This window comes from Aedes albopictus, chromosome 2 (genome assembly GCF_035046485.1).
Source record: "Aedes albopictus strain Foshan chromosome 2, AalbF5, whole genome shotgun sequence".
Classification (NCBI taxonomy): Eukaryota; Metazoa; Arthropoda; class Insecta; order Diptera; family Culicidae; genus Aedes; species Aedes albopictus.
The window spans coordinates 199,260,131-199,278,753 of record NC_085137.1 but is presented as its reverse complement, the minus strand read 5'-3'; the positions used below and the strand labels follow the sequence as shown (position 1 = coordinate 199,278,753).

General features: G+C 41.1%; 1 protein-coding gene across 2 annotated transcripts in view; it reads left to right on the top strand.

Moving 5' to 3' along the window:
* LOC109400281 (prolyl endopeptidase FAP) overlaps positions 1-17,978 on the top strand; it is a 447,684-nt gene extending 429,706 nt beyond the window's left edge. For both annotated transcript variants that reach the window (XM_062850972.1, XM_062850971.1), the window contains exons 15-16: positions 10,032-10,217; positions 10,337-17,978. In XM_062850972.1, the coding sequence (XP_062706956.1) occupies positions 10,032-10,217; positions 10,337-10,387 (237 nt within the window). In that variant the 3' untranslated portion in view covers positions 10,388-17,978. The remainder of the gene's footprint in view (positions 1-10,031; positions 10,218-10,336) is intronic.
* Positions 17,979-18,623: the final 645 nt, after the last annotated feature.

Genomic DNA, 18,623 nt, shown 5'->3' with positions numbered 1-18,623 from the left:
AGTAACACGCTTGTCACAGAAGATACACGGCAGCGCAGCTTTTTTTGCGCATAAGTCACAGTGACTTGCTTCTAGCAAGTAAGTCTTTATTTGTTAGAAGTAAGTCACATTGACTTCTGCGCAACAAAAAGCTGCGCCGCCGCGACTTTTCTGTGACAAGTGTGTTACTTGGGGAACAGTCTAATTTAGCGAGTGATTCTAAAAATGTTCGTCATCTCTTCATTAAATCCTTGAAAATTGGGTTAATACGCTCAGGGGGTCAAAAATATATGGGGGTCCAAATTATATTGGTTACCCTACCAGACAATTGATCATACCTACTCACACGACTGATCAACTCGCTCAGACTTGTGTGGAATATTAGCCTCTATTCTCGTTCGTTTTTGTTTTGTTTGAAGTGCGGAAATTGGCTCAAAATTTAAAACTCCCAGGGCGATTATTTTGCTCCAATGTGAAGTTAATTTAAGACTACAATTTAAGAAATTTCGATAACTACCGAAAACCCTGATCATAATCATCAAAATAAAGAGAAGAACACTGCCAGACAGTACACGTTGATGTTTATAAATTTAACAAAAGATGTTTACAAATTAGAACCACCAGCAGATGGCGCGCAGGTGGGCATGCTTGGGTGGGTGTAGAGGGTAGGATCTTACACCCCTAGTTAATACCTCTAATATATGAAAACAGTTTAAGTAATCAAAAAGCCGTCAGTAGGTTTGAGCACCTCGTTTTTCAATCACCTAGATGGAGGATTTAGATTTACACTATTAGACGAGTTTTTTCGTCTAAATTCGCAAACTCCTAAAAAATAACAGTGTAGAAAGCTTGACTTCCGCCACCAGGTTCGCTAGTGTTGTGTTTTCAAAACAGCAAATAGTTTTACCGTCATCTTGTATATATGTGCTAATACATCCATGGAAGGGAAAATGCAAAACTTTGATTAATACTACTAAGGCACAATGTATAAACTAGTGTTAAATTGGGCAACATAGCCTATTCCGTCTAAATATTGGTCTTTGTAGAGATGAAATTTGAATAACGGGTTCACCCTTGACAAACAAGCTGTCACGCAGCTCCAACTGAAAACCCATAAAATTAAAATAAAAAAAAAGAGAACTGATGGGACTGAAAAGATGTGTATTTAGTTTATAGGTATAAAAGAAAGGAGTAATTTCCGGAGAAATAACTGAAGGCGTCTATAGTTTTTAGAAATTCCCAGATGGATCTCTGGAGAAACAATATTTTAAATTGCCAAACTTCTATACACCACTCTGTCAAAGATATATCAAAGACTCTAAAAACCAGCTTATGACGTATTCATGAAAGGTATGTTTCTTAAACAATAACCATTAGAAAGCAAAGAATATTGCGAATTAAATTGACTACCATCAGAAGAGGTGGCCAACAGAAACCTTCAAAAGAGGGTACTCGCTACGCCAAATTATTTTTGCTATCTTCCCGCCATTTCTCAAGGCATGCCTTTAAAAGATTTAAGTTTCAATTTTTACTGCACTGATGTACGTCGGTCGGGAGCAAACATATGATCAAGTTTCTAGTCCATGATACGTAGTAACATCTAAGATTTCTATTTTTGTAACTTGGAACTTGATGGAGATGCAAGAAAACTATCTAAGAACACGTTTAGGGGACTTATAAATCTTATAAGAAGAAAATGTTACACTGTTCAACGACGCATTCTGTAACTAATACCTGAGGGTCCCCTATGCGGTATTGTTGGTTTTTTTATATGGGAGGGATGAAATACAATCTAGCATTGAAAGGAAGCAATTACGCTGTTTGAAGTGCTGGTGCTGATTTTAACTTGTAATTTCCCTCATTTTTGGTATAGCATTTTACAAATGATAGGGTCTTGTACCATTTGGACAGGTGTTTTGCGCACTTCCCGCTATAACTAAGTGAATTTTATACCTAATAAATTAATGATTGGTACACGGTGAGATATGTACAGTATCAAACTCTATACAAAAATTCAAATCAATTGGTTTGAAACTGACTTAGTTATAGCGGCAAGTGGCCAAAATAGGTACCTGCCCAAATGGCACAAGACCCTAATAAAAATCTGATGAGAGCCAAAGAAAACAATTTGCAAAGGTAACTTATTTGTCGTAAATTTAAGACAAGAATCCAGTCACGGTCACCATGTGAAGGTATTGCACGGATCGTTTTTGATAACCACTGAACACGACGAGTGATGTTGCACGTATTTTGAATCGCCCATATAAAGACTAATTACACTAAAACCCCCATATATGCTCACTTTATTGATGCCAGATTCAATTTACGACCTCCCCCCCTCTTTTAAGCTCTGATTCCTAAATAGCACTCCCCCAGTTTACACTCTTTTACTAACATTCATTTATTTAGTTAACATCAAATTCATGAAAATTCTGAATCAACAATTTGCCGCCATAATACTCGATTTGCAGCTGCAGCTGTCCAACGTCGGTCACGCCCAACACTCGCCAGATCACGCTCCACCTGGTCCGCCCATCGTGCTCTCTGCGCTCCACGCCTTCTTGTACCAACCGGATGGTTAGCAAACACCAACTTTGCAGGGTTGTTGTCCGGCATTCTTGCAACATGCCCTGCCCATCGTATCCTTCTGGCTTTGACCACCTTCTGGATGCTGGGTTCGCCGTAAAGTGCAGCGAGCTCGTGGTTCATCCTTCTCCACCACACACCGTTCTCCTAGTGCACGCCGCCGAAGATCGTCCTTAGCACCCGTCGCTCGAAAACTCCGAGTGTCCGATGTCTCGTGTCCGTAGAGAACCACCGGTCTTATTAACGTCTTGTACATGGTACATTTGGTGCGGGGGTGAATCTTTTTTGACCGCAGTTTCTTCTGGAGCCCATAGTAGGCACGACTTACACTGATGATGCGCCTTCGTATTTCACGACTCACGTTATTGTCAGCCGTTAGCAAGGAACCGAGGTAGACGAATTCTCTGGTACTTATTCAAAACGACGTATCAACATAGGATTTGCGTGTATTATACGTCGTTTTGAAAAAGTATCCGAGAATTCTTCTACCACCTCGAAAGTATCCCTGTCTATCGTAACATTGCTGCCAAGTCCTGTCTCGCTCAGTCCCACCTACCAGCATGTACTTTGTCTTAGCCGCTTTCACCACCAGTCCGACCTTTGCTGCTTCGCGTTTCAGGCGGGTGTACTGTTCTGCCGCCGTTCCAAATGTTCTAGCAATAACCCAAGTAACACACATGTTATATAAAAGTTACGACAGCGCAAGTTTTGGTTGTATAGAAGTTTATTTTATGTTATTTCAACACAATGTTATAATTACGTAAAATTAGCTTCTATACAACCGAAACTTGCGCTGTCGTAACTCTATTATAACATGTGTGTTGCTTGGGAATATCCATATCCATGTCATCCGCAAAACAGACAAATTGGCTGGATTTCGTGAAGATCGTACCCCGGCTGTTGAGCCCGGCTCGTGGCATAACACCTTCCAGAGCGATGTTGAATAGTAGGCAGGAAAGTCCATCACCTTGTCGTAGTCCCCGTCGAGATTCAAATGAACTGGATAGCTCACCCGAAATCCTTACGCTGTTCTGCACACCGTCCATCGTTGCTCTTATCAGTCTAGTCAGCTTCCCGGGAAAGCTGTTCTCGTCCATAATTTTCCATAGCTCTGTGCGGTCGATACTGTCGTATGCCGCTTTGAAGTCGATGAACAGGTGGTGCGTTGGGACCTGGTATTCACGACATTTCTGGAGGATTTGCCGTACGGTGAAGATCTGGTCCGTTGTCGACCGGCCGTCCATGAAACCGGCTTGGTAACTTCCCACGAACTCATTTACTTTAGGTGAAAGACGACGGAAGATTATCTGGGATAGCACTTTGTAGGCGACATTCAAAATGGTTATCGCTCGAAAGTTCTTGTCGCCTTTCTTGTGGATGGGACAGATAACCCCTTCCTTCCACTCCTCCGGTAGCTGTTCGGTTTCCCAGATCTTGACTACTAATTGGTGCAGACAGGTGGCCAACTTTTCCGGGTCCACCTTGATGAGTTCTGCTGCGATACCGTCCTTACCATCCGCTTTGTTGTTTTTGAGCTGGTGGATGGCATCATTAACTTCCCTCAGCGTGGGAGTTGGTCCGTTCCCGTCCTCTGCTGCACCAACATAGTCATTTCCTCAGCTGCCTTGGTCCTCCGTGCCTACATTCTCTTCACCATTCAGGTGCTCATCGAAGTGCTGCTTCCACCTTTCGATCACCTCACGTTTGTCCGTCAGGAGGCTCCCGTCCTTATCCCTGCAGATTTCGGCTTGCGGCACGTAGCCTTTGCGGGATGCGTTGAGCTTCTGGTAGAACTTGCGTGTTTCCTGTGAACGGCACAGTAGTTCCATTTCCTCGCACTCCGCTTCTTCCAGGCGGCGCTTTTTCTCCCGGAAGAGACGGGTCTGCTGCTTCCGCTTCTGTTAGTATCGCTCCACATTCTGTCGGGTGCTGCAGCATTACCGCCCGCGCTGCATCCTTCTCCTCCAGAACCCCTCTGCACTCCTCGTCGAACCAATCGTTTCGTCGACTCCGTTCTATGTACCCGATAGTGCACTCGGCTGCGTTGCTGATGGCTGCTTTGACTGTACTCCGGCAGTCCTCTAGAGGGGCCACATCGAGCACACCCTCGTCCGGCAACGCTGCCTCGAGATTCTGCGCGTATGCGGTGGCGACATTCGGTTGCTTCAGTCGCTCTAGATCGTACCGGGGCGGCCGCCGGTAATGTACGTTGTTAATTTTTTTTTATTGTTAATCACTTAACCTAATTTACAGCTCTATTGTTCTCTGGGGCACTACGTGAGCAATTTCAATTGACAGCTGCACTTACATTTTGTACAGCGCCTAGATTCTATTCTACTTTATCGTCCGTTCAACTTTCTGCTGCTTTCACTTTTTCTACTTTATACCTAGTAGAAAGATGAGCACAAGGATTATGATGGATGGCCGTTGTTCCTTTCCAGTCCGATTGGGGGTCCATTATGAGTAGCAGTTCGCCGATGTCCAGGTATCCGGGTCCGTTTGAGCCATGGGGCTCAGAAGAGGGTCAGTGTCAGTTGCTCTCGGGGGAAAAGCAACTGACGAAAAATTGCAAGTGCCGGGGCTGGGAATCAAACCCATGACCATCCGCATATGAAGCGAACGTGTGACCAACTACGCCATGGGCCCCGGCATACGTTGTTAATAACGGAGAGTTTTGGGCGCAGTTTAACCATCACCAGGTAGTGATCAGAGTCGATATTAGCGCCACGATAGGTCCTGACGTCGATAATGTCGGAGAAGTGCCGTCCATCAATCAGAACGTGGTCGATTTGCGATTCCGTTTGTTGTGGTGATCTCCAGGTGTAACGATACGGGAGGCTGTGCTGGAAAAAGGTGCTACGAATGGCCATGTTCTTGGAGGCGGCGAAATCGATGAGGCGTAAGCCATTTTCGTTCGTCAGCTGGTGGGCGCTGAACTTTCCAATCGTCGGTCTGAATTCCTCCTCCTGGCCTACCTGAGCGTTTAGATCCCCTATGATGATCTTGACATCGTGGTTTCGGCAGCAGTCGTACTCGCGTTCGAGCTGCGCGTAAAATGCGTCTTTGTCATCATCAGTGCTTCCGGAGTGAGGGCTGTGCACGTTATTATGCTAATGTTAACCTTCCGTTAATCGCGCTGTTGTACTTTGTACAACACATGAGAATTATCCACTATTACTTTGAAACCATTTTTTCTATCGATGTCAACCCAAAATGTATTCTACAGGAATCTTATTTGGAATATTATAAGACCTTTTTTGAAAACAGTATAACTCCTTATAATGCGGAAAATTGAAAATCGCAATATCAAGAACGTACTATATTTAAGATAAGATAGACAGTTGAATGTGAATTGGTGTATTTCAAAATCTAAATGATCTAGAAATATGGTGTCTTCGGCAAAGTTACTTGGGATATCAAGGGCCTTCGCGAGGTGATCTAAGAAATTCAGATTTCAACCGATAGGCGGCGCTAGTGAGCATGTATTTTTTTATATCCCATATAACTCAGGATCCTGAGTACTTAGAATGATAGTGTCTTCGGCAAAGTTGTTTGGTTGGTTAAACACTAACTGATGGAGAGCCGTTTGGTTTGATACTCCACATCTAGGTGGCGCTAGTGGGCATTGAAATTTTATAACTCATACATCTCAGGACCCTGATTACATAGAAAGATGGTGTCTTCTGCAAAGTTGTTTAGTAGATCAAACACTAACTGATGAAGGCAAGTATGATGTGGAATTCCACATCCAGGTGGCGCAAGTGAGTACTCAAATATTATAACTCATATATCTCGAGATCCTGATTTACTTAGAAAGATGATGTCTTCAGCAAAGTTGTTTAGTAGATCGAACACTAACTGATGGAGAGCCGTATGATTTGAAACTCCACATCTAGGTTGCGTTATAACTCATATGTCTCAGGACCCTGATTACTTAGAAAGATGGTGTCTTCTGATCTACCAACCAACCTTGCCAAAGATATCAACTTCCTAGGTTCAGATTCGGAGATATATAAGATATAAAATTTGCATACTCATTAGCACCACTTACTGGCGAAATATTGATTTCAACGACCCATCAACCAAATGCACTTAACCTATTTGACAACTTTGCCTAAACCACCATCTCTCTTCTAGTAATCAGGATCCTGAGAACTATTGCATATACATTTTTTATGTTCTAGTGGTGAAACTACGATTCAAACGGACAACTATCTGTAAGTTTCCGATCTTTTAGAAGGTCGGCACGAGAGGTAACTTTTCCTCCATTTGGTCTTTGATCTACCAAACAACTTTGCCGAAGACACCATCTTTCTGAGTAAAGTGGAGCCGTTCGGTTAGCGTTACCAAGTGTGTAACCGCACCATGCTATCCACAGGTGCATGTAATGTATGTCGTGTCCATGGTCTAGTGTTAAGTTCTGTTCAGTATGTACAGCCTCTGGTTGAAGACGGTGTCCCGTGCCTTTTTAAACGGGATCCTGAGCTACATGAGATTAAAAATTTACATGCTCACTAGCGCCTCCTAGTGGTGGCATTTGAAATCAAACTGTCACTCATCTATAAGCCCTTGATATACCAAACATCTTTGCCGAAGACACTATCTTTCTAAGTAATGAGGGTCCAGAGATACATAATATACAGTGAAGAGAATTGTCAGACAAAAGAGGCACAAAACAAGCAACAAAGAAGACGCGACGATTACTCTTTATCCCAACTGTTAACAGATAATGACATGATCTCGAAAATTTTTGTTGCAGACAAAACGGATGCTGAATTTATTGCGTACTTTTCAACTCGTGAATAATCAATTATTACCAACCCAAAATCGAACTTTTTTGATTATACATCTTCAGCAGCATTGCAGTGTTTACCGACTCGAAGTTACCGCTCGAAAATCACATTGCAAGCCTTAAAAATCTCTAAACTCGTGGTGTACGATGTTTGTCCTATTCTGTTCGGATTGGGACATACCTATGTCGCATTGGGTAGAATGTCGCAACAAATTTAGGTTGCGACATTGTCGTTATTGTTGCGCGATGGTTGAATTTTGATTCACTGATAATATATAATATTTACGTGCTCACTAGCGCCGCCAAGTGATGAAATTTCAAATTAAACTGCGAATTATCCGTAAGTACTTGACCTACCAAACAACTTTGTCGAAGACACCATCTTTCTAAGGATGCTGGGTCATTAGGCCGAAGGTCATTAGGCCGAATGGTCATTAGTACGAATGGTCATCAGGACGAATTGCAATTCAGCAGTTATGAAACAGGAAACGAATCTATTGTGTTTACCTTTTTCAACGGTAATTGTCAAAAACTAATTAACAATGAAACTAGAAAGAATAGCCTATGTTTAAAAGAAGGAAAAATTCATGATTTGAATAAAAGCAGTTTCTGCGCCAAAACCAATTTTAGCAATAATACTAGAAAGAACAGCCTATGTTTAAAAGAAGGGAAAATTCATGGGTAATTGGCAGAGGGAGCTCTCAGTTAATAACTGTGGAAGTGCTCATAGAACACCTGCTGAGAAGCAGGCTTTGTCTTAGTGGGGACGTAACGACAAGAAGAAGACCTAATGATCATTTAGCCTAGTTACCATTCGGCCCAATGACCATTCGGCCTAATGACCATTCGGCCTAATGACCATTCGGCCTAATGGCCATTCGGCCTAATGACCTTCGGCCTAATGACCTTCGGTCGAATGGCCTTCGGCCTAATGACCTTCGGCCGAATGGCCTGACACCCTTTCTAAGTTATCAGGTTCCCGAGATACATAGAATATAAAGTTTATTTGCTCACTAGTGCCGCATAGTGGTGGAATTTCCAATTAAACGGCATCAGGATCCTGAGATATAAGATATAACATGAAATTGCTCACTAGCGCCGCCTAGTGGTGAAATTTCAAATTAAACTGCGAATCATCCGTAAGTCCTTGACCTACCAAACAACTTTGTCAAAGACACCATCTGTCTAAGCAATCAGGATCCCGAGATACATAGGATATAAAGTTTATTTGCTCACTAGCGCCGCCTAGTGGTGGAATTTCCAATTAAACGGCCAATAATCTGTAAGCCGTTGACTTACCAAACAACTTTGCCGAAGACACCATCTTTCTAAGACATCAGGATCCTGAGATATAAGATATAACATGATATTGCTCACTAGCGCCGCCTAGTGGACGTATTACGAATCAACTTTGTCAGCATCAAGTAGCCCATAAAATTTACAACAACTTTGCCAAAGACAGTCCTTTTCTAAACAATCAGGATCCTTAGATATTTCAGAATGTATGGGTGTTGTACAAAGTACAACGCGCGACTGCTCGCGTTACAAAAATTGGCGCGAGTACTGAAAGGTTAAAGAATCGGCCCTTGATCCTCAACCTGCACATTCTTTCGTCGATCGGCCACCAACTGATCACGCGCCTCTGCATGTCGCCCATCACTATAAAAGCTGTTCCCAGCTCACGTGTGTTGCCGCAACTCTGGTAGATGGTATGATTACCTCTAAACGTTCGCACCATAGATCCTGTCTAACACACCTCCTGCAGCGCTACGATTCCGAACGCGCGGTCCTTCAGTATATCGGCGAGTATGCGGGTGCTCCCAATGAAGTTGAGAGATCTGCAGTTCCACGTACCGAGTTTCCAATCGCAAGTCCCTTTTCGTCGCTGTGGTCGTCGCCATTGGTATCGGTTCGCATTCTTCTCTTGTTGGTTTTCCGGTGCTAGTCTTTTTTACGGCTGGCTCGCAGATTATTTAAAATTTCTACTATCCGAGCAAGGATGAATCAGCTTAAGAATATTTTCGACATTTGGGTGCCAGACTTCCGGTACAAATGCTTCAATTTGTCTTAGAATATGGAATTTAAAAGAATTTTAATACAATGGAAAGTATAATAAATAACATATTCTAGACGTTCACTGTAAAGCTTTCTACTACCAAAAAATTATGCATTTTAAAAAAGGGTTTTAAATTTAATTCTACGTTTGTTTTAAGTCGAATTGAACAGTGTTTCAGGCTATTAAAATTCTTATCAAACAGGTCTGTATATTCATTAAAACCTTATTACGTCATTGCCCTAGCGTAAAGTTAGAACTCAACCCACCCACCCGTGTAGAACCATTTTCCGGAAAAGGAAATATTAAGTCATAAATCATTTAATTATACATCCCCGTGGGAAGTCTTGCCGAAACTCCCTCCTTCCGAAAAATGGCCCGGTCCGTCCGTTTGCCCCCACTTCACGCCTGTAGCGAAATCATTAAAGCTTGAAAGCTTTGAAGGCTTTCACCGTGGGCTACGTGCGGTGGCGGTGGTGTGTAGGTATATTTGTGTTCAACCACGAAACCAATTAGGGGGTCTGCGAACGTGTTGGAAATTAAATTTTCTTCTCCTTTTCACTTATCTGTTTCCCACAACACAACACGTCCGGATAACCGAAAAATATGTACAACCAAAAGGTTCACGGCACGGCCGACGATAATGTGCACTTCCAGCAGACGATGGTTTTCTCGAAAGAACTGTCGGCGAAGGGCGCCCTGTACAAGCAGCTGATCTACCCGGACGAGGGCCACAATCTGGTCGGCGTGAAAAAGCATCTCTACCGATCGATGACGATATTCTTGGAGGAGTGCTTCCGAAAGTTGGTGAGTATCAGGGGCTGGAACGAATATGCATGGGTTCGATAGTGAACACGCCAAAAAATGGTCATATCGAGAGCTAAAATTTTGACAAAAATAAATTCTATCCTTTCTTTTTCCATCAGGTACCCCAGGAGGTGAAAGCAGGCCTCGGCAACGGCGGCTCGAGTGATTAATATTTGCTCGACTACTTCGGTGACACTGACTCAGCGTCAAGTTTCTTGTAAAAGTTTCTTCCTACTTCTTCGAACAGACTTACTACTTACTCGCGCAGTTTTTCAGCAGCCTCGACCATTTGCCTTTCGGGCGCTGTCTGATGGGTAGGCGTTTCTCCATTATAGTGCCACGGTTCCATGTCTTTCTCTTTATGATTCTGAATCTCGCTGATGGAGTGGACGGAGTAGGCACGCGTATAGGATTAACCATGGAACCGTGGGGTAGTGTTTTTGCAAACGTTATCATAACTGACGAGTTTGGTAGCTAGGAGAGCTCGTCCATTAGAGAATACAGCCTTGACGGGACAAACGTAGGAAACTTTATCAGCAAACTTGTAGCCGATTCGAACCTGCCTGTTGGGTTCGAAGATAGTCACGTAGTGTTATCGGAAGTAATGATCTACAAAAAAAAACTTCAATGAAAAAAACACACACATCAAAGCAATTACTAATTAGAGCGCAAAGCGAAAAGAAAATCAAGAACAAAATATGGTTGTGACACATGCAGAGAGGATGCGGCGGAATCTGTTTTCGCTACATAGGATCATCCTCGTTTACAGTAAGTTGTCTGCGCTAGGGTCTCGCTCGAGAGATCGATCTAGACGCAGTGTACAGACGATAATATTTAAAACAAAATTGTAAAACAAATATTGCTCAATGATCTGCCAGGGGAGAAAAAGATGGTGATTGAAACTGAGTTTTCCGAGCAGGGGAGAAAATCTAGTGCATAACACATTCAGTTATTACCAATTGAATTACTAAAGATCAAAACTGATATTGGTTTGACTGAGATATGAGGCAAAACATCAGATATAATATCAAATTCTAATATGGAAAAGTACTCAGTAATAGCTTGTTAAGATATCACAAGATCAAAGCAAAATCAGACAAGTTCTGTCGACATTTTTCCGACTTCAAAGAAATTTCCAACCGCTAAAATCGAACCTTCGACCTTATGATCCACAGGTGGTGATACTTACCGCTTAACTGTAGCTCACTCTTGTACCGACTTTTCGAACCCTCTAAGCAGAATACCCTCTTCAAATGAGTGTAAACAATTTCGTACCTTTTAATTCCGCCCCATTTTGCTTATCCTTTGAAAGATATGCGTATTTCAACTACCACTTGTAATCTTCCTCCAGTGGATAACTGATACTGAGGAAGATTACAAGTGGTGGTCGAAATACGAGTATCTGTCAAAGGATAAGCAAAATAGGGCGGAATTCAAAGGTACGAAACTGTTTACACTCATTTGTAGCTCATAAATAGCTATAAAGAGCATATGGTCTGTAGAAGACCACAGTTCTTATTGGCGTCCTGTACGTGGCCTACAGCCATTAAAACAATTGTGGAATTGCGAAAATTACGAAATTACGGAGAATGTTTTTTGGCGAAACTGCTGTAAGAAATGTTGGTATCTGCTGTAAGATGTAAGATTATCTTATGATACAAAGCAATACCTGCACCATGGATGAACTTTCAGCAAGATTTCCTGAAATATTTTTTTTTTCAGGAATATATTTTAAAATTAACAATGCAAGAAATTTTTTGCTCTTCGAAGAAATTGTATAGCTGAACTCACCCACAGAAATTCCTTAACAAATTTCTCGCAAAGTGATCCAACGTCTGTGAAAAAGTTATACCCTAGGTAAAGTGAGGATAAACTTTATTGTTGTTTTTCCAATACATGTAAAGGAATAATATCAATAATGAAATTTCAATACTTTGCCTCACTTTGTTTAGGGTATACATAACTATTTTCACAGACGTTGGATCACTTTGCGGTCTTCGACAAAGTTGTTTGGTATATAGTCACCTACAATAATACCAAAGGGTTTGATTATTGAACGCTTACAGCGCCACCTAGCGGTAAAATTCGAAAACTAAAAATTTCTACATAGATTTGGCCAAGTTTTCCCATACAAACTTCAAACGATTTGAGCGCCCCCTTAGACTCAACAGATTTTGCTTAAATTTTGAACGTAGCATCTGGGAATCCAAAACAACTGATTTAGGAGGTAAGACTTGGCATTTTTCGAAATTTTTGTTTTTCATATACCGTCAAGGCACCATTCACCGTGGATCTAAGAGGATTCGGGGCAAATAAGGGCTATCATTTGACACCAGTCTTATAAACAATGTTGGTGCCGCTTTCAATTGCCTTCATTATAGGTTAAAATTAAAGCAATGTCCACAGAAGTACAAAATTTTCCACAAAATTTGGTGATATAGTACAATTAGTAAAGGGTAGTAGGGTCGCCTAATTCCGTGGTAGGTCACCATTCACCGTGGTAGTAGGGACCCATTCACCGTGTATGAGAAATATTATTCTACTTTGTTTAAAAATGATCAAAACAACCCAGCCAAGGGAATTTTCTTCGTTTAAATTCATTTCAAGTAATAACTTGCAAGATTTTATTAGAAAAACGAATGTTCAAATTTTCGATTTTTTCTAGATATATGGGACAATATGGGGCACGGTGAATGGAGACCATTGATTTTTAGGGTACCCATTTACCGTGCCTTTTTGTTTCAATTAAAAAGTACGAGTAATCGTACTTTCTTGTTAAACTTACTTCGGTAATGCAAAAAACATACCTGATATGTGAATTTAATTGCTTCTTGGTGGAATAAAAACATTACTACATTTAGTTTATCGCTTAAATCACCTTAGCGCAGATTTTGTTTTTTCACTATGAATGCAGTGAACGAGCAGAAACCCGCTTCATGTAAACACACTTTAGTGTCAAAATGATACTTTTAAATGTTTTTAATGAGCGTTTTGACATGGTAACAATACATTAGTGTTGTATTGGTGAAATTGAAGGGAAATTGTCGTATCATTCAATCATAATATGGAAATAATGAAAAAATATTCGGAGGCACACGGTGAATGGAGCCCCCACGGTGAATGGCGCCTTGACGGTAAGTGTGGGCCACCCTAGACTCCATTAATAAAATGGTCGACTTTTTGGAAAGAGTTTTAAAAATTCTTAGATTTTTAGTTGGTCAACTAGTTGTCTATCAATGAATCAACTTTGGGAAAGATCGGATTTGCACGGTCTTGTTCAAAACATTTTCATATTTAGGTCAATACAAGGTGAAGTTTTGGCTTTTTATTAATATATTGGAGAAAATCATATCTCAATTGTTTATTTCCTTGTTTAAAAAGTAAAGAGCTTTTGGAAGATGAATATATGAGTCATAAGTATTTAAAATTTCATTCCATTTGATTCACTAAATTCGAAGATACATCAGTTCAAAAATGGCTATCAGATTATTATGTGTTTTACTAAAATCCCTCTAAAAATCAAAATTGGACCAATAAGAAACAGCTTATTGATCAACTTACAGTGAAAACTTTAGAACCTTTGATACATTAACGAAAAGTTAAAGCATGTTGAACATTTTTTGAAAAGGGTTTTTTTCTGTACTGATCATTTTGTTTATCCCCTGTATAAGTATATTGAGCCTTAGGTTTGACTTTAACAGTGTTGCCAGTTTCCATCCCTTATCTAAACTCCATTGCACGGTGACGTGATCAAGAAATCGTTCTCTTTCTCTCCTACGGGAAATTATAAAACAACAGGACCAACACCTGTCAAATTTGACAGGTACTGGTCCTGTTGTTCTCAAACTCTCTGAAAGAGCGAAAGAGATAGAATTTTGCCGTGAGGTGGTCTATACAGCCTTTATGTAGGAATATTTTGACAAGACAATTTCCATACAATTGTGTTTGACTTTATAAACCACTACGTAACAGTTGGCACCTGGTTATCAATTCAACTTTGCTGAGCATTCGTATTTATTATCATACAAACATAATTATAATTGCTGCTCAATATTAAATTAAATTTTCTTATTAAGCAGTCCTACCAGTGATCATAATGTTTGTGTGGTTTTTTTCCTACAATATTGGATGCTGGTTCATTAGGCCGAAGGTCATTAGGCCGAAGGCCATTAGACCGAAGGTCATTAGGCCGAATGGTCATTAGGCCGAATGGTCATCAGGACGAATTGAAAGTTAACCGTTGTTTTTACCTTTTCCAACAATTTTTGCCAAAAACTAGTTTAACAATGAAATTAGAAAGAATAGCCTATGTTTTAGCAATGATACTAGAAAGCACAGCCTATATTTAAAAGAAGGAAAAATTGATGGGTAAAATATCAGTAGATTCAGCATCAATAAAGTATCTTCGTGCCTGTCACACGATAAACACATGCAAAATGGTCATTTGCAGAGGAAGCTCTCAGTTAATAACTGTGGAAGTTCATAGAACACTAAGCTGAGAAGCAGGCTTTGTCTCAGTGGGGACGTAACGGCAAGAAGAAGACCCAATGACCATTCGGCCTAATGACCATTCGGCCTAATGACCTTCGGCCATAGGCGTAACTACGGGGGTGCCGGTGGTGCCACCCGGCACCCCCTACAATTTTGTTGCATTGCTGTGAGATATGGGGCGGTGAATAATGAATATATGAACTAATGAATAATTGTTTGTAGTGCACCCCCTGGCAAAAATTCGTAGTGTCGCCCATGCCTTCGGCCGAATGGCCTTCGGCCTAATGACCTTCGGCAGAATGGCCTGACACCGCACACAACAAAATCCCCTCGGAAAAAGGATTCTATTTAGACAATTCAACTAGTTCTGTCATCTGAAAGCTAAATTTCAAATAATGACTCATCAGGCGCTAATCCCCTAAGGACATTTGAGCATGAGCATGAGCATAGATGACCGTACTATTCGTAGTTGCTACTCCGTGATTGACCAGAACAATCGAAGTTGCACAAGGAACCAACAGACGGAGCTTGGGAGTAGCTTACCGTCCTCAATGTGCATCTTCGAGAATTCCAAACTTTATTAGGTCAATAACGGCGCCGGCCACGTCCTTACGGTCATCGAGGAAGGAAAGGAATGTTATTATGACGTGCGTTGCTTACTAAAGACCGAGATCACCTCTGCGTCTCCACGTCTGTCATGGGAAGGACTTTTTGTTAGTGGGGAGGGGAAAGGGCGCATGATATGAGTTCACTTTGGTAAGTGGAGTGATTCATGCAACCCTATTAATATCAAACCACTTATTTTCATTTGGACTAAAACAAAACACATGCCGACATCGAAGATGACGAACCATTCAGATAGTTTTCGAAGTGCGAAAATAAACGAAAGAGAAAATAAAGTGATTTGAACCAACGTGGCTTTGGAACTTGGGCCGACACTTGACGTAACGAACATTTCAATGTCTGTTGACTAAAATCGCAAAAAATGTTGTTTGTTGCATTTATCGTATCATAAATCGCCCCGTACGAAGATGAGCAGTCAAATAGACGACGACGACGACCGAATGAAAACGCGGCCTGTAAACTTTTCCTCCAAAAACTCACTAAATCACCCCGTACGAAGATGAGCAGTCAAATAGACGACGACGACCGAATGAAAACGCGGCCTGTACACTTTGCCTCCAAAAACTCACTCTCGCAAAAATCTAACAAAGCGAGCGCGCGAAACTTTGCTGCTGCCGAACTACCGCACACTACTGACTCGCGCTAATCCCCTAAGGACATTTCACCAGGAAGAGGTTGGAGTTCTGATTATTAAAGCTATGAAAAATAAGTAAAAAAACCTTCTCACATTTTCAGTTTTTGATTGAATTGCGGTACGATTGTCACCGTCTAAGTTGATACAAGTTGATCAATTCGAAACCTTTCAAATAGTTAATTTATACATATATGGATCGAACGAACCTACGCAAACTCAGTTTCAATCACCACTAAAACTACCTGCAAAATAGAGCTTGAAAACCACCACACCATCAGTCGTCATTTGCCAAACCACCCAAGTGAAATAACTAGAATTATAATCCGAAACCCGTGCCAGCCGAAGTGTGCGATAATTCTGTAAATCTGTTTTCATCTTTGTCGGTCGCAAAATATTTTAATCCTTTCAACACCCTCGCACTCCTAATTCATGATACCAACCAACTAAACAACAACGATGAATTTTATCTCATCCCATCCAGCGTAGAGTGTCAGAAAAGTGGTAGCATTTAAATTGTGTACATATAGACATGTGATATAGGCTACATCTTGAAAATGATACTCATGACAGAAAGCGCGACAATGCAAGTTTCCGAATGGCGAATTCGGAACCGACGATGGAGAAATTCGTAAGACTTGAAGCGACTAATAAACAACCAAAGCATTAGAATTATTAAGCATGACATGTATAAGTTTCAACGTCCTTTGCATCCAAACTAACGATGATTCTAGAAATGGTGGCAACGAGAGCAAGATGCAAACAATTAAACTATATTACTACACGGTGTGTCTGGTAGAACAAATTTATTACAAAAAAATGGGCATCGCTAATTTTTACGCTACGTGAAAGTTGACGGTACCAGCTTTCATTCAAGCCCAACATCGAAATATTCCATCGGGGGAACTTTTTCATACAAAAATTGGGTATGTTTGTTAAGTAGAAATAGGGATTAATTTGGAACCGTGCATTTTGTATGGGGAAAAACAGTATTCTGAAAAAGTTGTTCGGGATCCCTCGGGGGATTTTTTGAGGGACCCTGCAAATGAAAGCTGAAAGCCTCTATTTTTGAATAACGAAAAATTTGACGATGCCCATTTTTTTGTTATAAACTTTTCCCATACATACGCCGTGACTAATGAGAGGGTTCTCCGATCTGCTCTTTTTAGAGCATTTTCAAACCAATCAATATTTTTCAGATAATTCTGCAGTTGGTAGAAGTTCTACCAGTGGAGGGAGAGTAAACCCCCGAATATATAATAAGCAATATACTGGCTAAACATTTTTGACTGTCGAAAAGATTCCCAGTTTAGCATCCCGTACTAAAAAAATGCTTCCAACGGTACAACAGAAACCCTAGGTTGCCATAAGATATTTGTTAAATATTTGAACATTTGAAATATGTAATGCTAATTATAAATCATATCAACTCTACAAAAGGCATCAATTCAAACCTAGAATTTCAAGACGTAGAGATTCAATCATTGACGGTCAAACGAGCGACGGTCTAGACGGGTGATGGTTGCATCACCGACGAACCGACGTGACAGCTAGAACAAATAAATTCAAATTTGTTGTCCCCGACGCCATGATGAAAAATAGCCAAACACTACCGCCTCCTTTATAACGTTTCGCGTTGTTTTGATAGCTTGACTCCAAACCCCCGTGTATTCATATAGGAAGAGGTTCGCGTCTGCGCTGATTTGACAGAAGCGTTCGCTCACTTCGTTGGTCGACCGTTAAATTTGGGGGGGGACAGTTTTGAATCACCACTGTCACGTCGGTTCGTCGGTGGTTGCATATGGAAAAAAGTCGTTATGGTTACCAATGGTATCTATTGTCGAATTTGTTTTTGGATTGGAACTGGATTGGCGGAAAATGTGTAAACAAACAAACGTCAAACAAACTCGAACAAACTTTAGTACAAGCGAAACCGAAGTCGGGTTGGGGTTGAAACTGTGATCTCATCCAGTTCCAACCCAGGTTGGAACTGAATCAAAAACGAATTCGACATATGTCGTGTCGACACGGGGGTGAATCTTCGTCACGAAAAGCACTGCTCGTTTGAAAGCTCAACACTAGCGAACCTGGTGGTGGAAGTCAAGCTTTTCCCTACAGCGAGCATAGGGAGACGACGTAGCTCGCTTTGATGATTTTTTATTTTCCCATGGAAATTCATTCCAATCTAGTTCTCCAAGTGACAATTTCATAATTTCCACCTCGAAACTTCAAATTTGTTCGAAGATACACATCTGTTCTGTGGTGTCGATGTGCTTTGGGTTGGTGATGCATGGTTCCTACCATCGCTTTCATTGGTGTCGCATCACATGGGCAAAACCCTAGCATGCTTGTGAACTTCACGACTAATGCCAAGCCTGGGTAGAACAATCCAAACTGCACCATGGGCTTTAAGCGTGACACCGATGACAGTCCGAAAATGGTACAAAATAAAAACAAAAACTATTATGATCAGAATTTATCCTTAAAGAAGATTCGAAGTTAAGGCGAAACGTTGGGACGGGACAAACATAACACAGTCGTTTGGAATCTTCAAGACTACACAACCGATACAAGTAGCTCCGGTATAAAATATGTAGAACATCATTGTGTCTTAATTTCTGAAAATTAAAGTACATGGTATGGTCAACACTTCAGCTCTA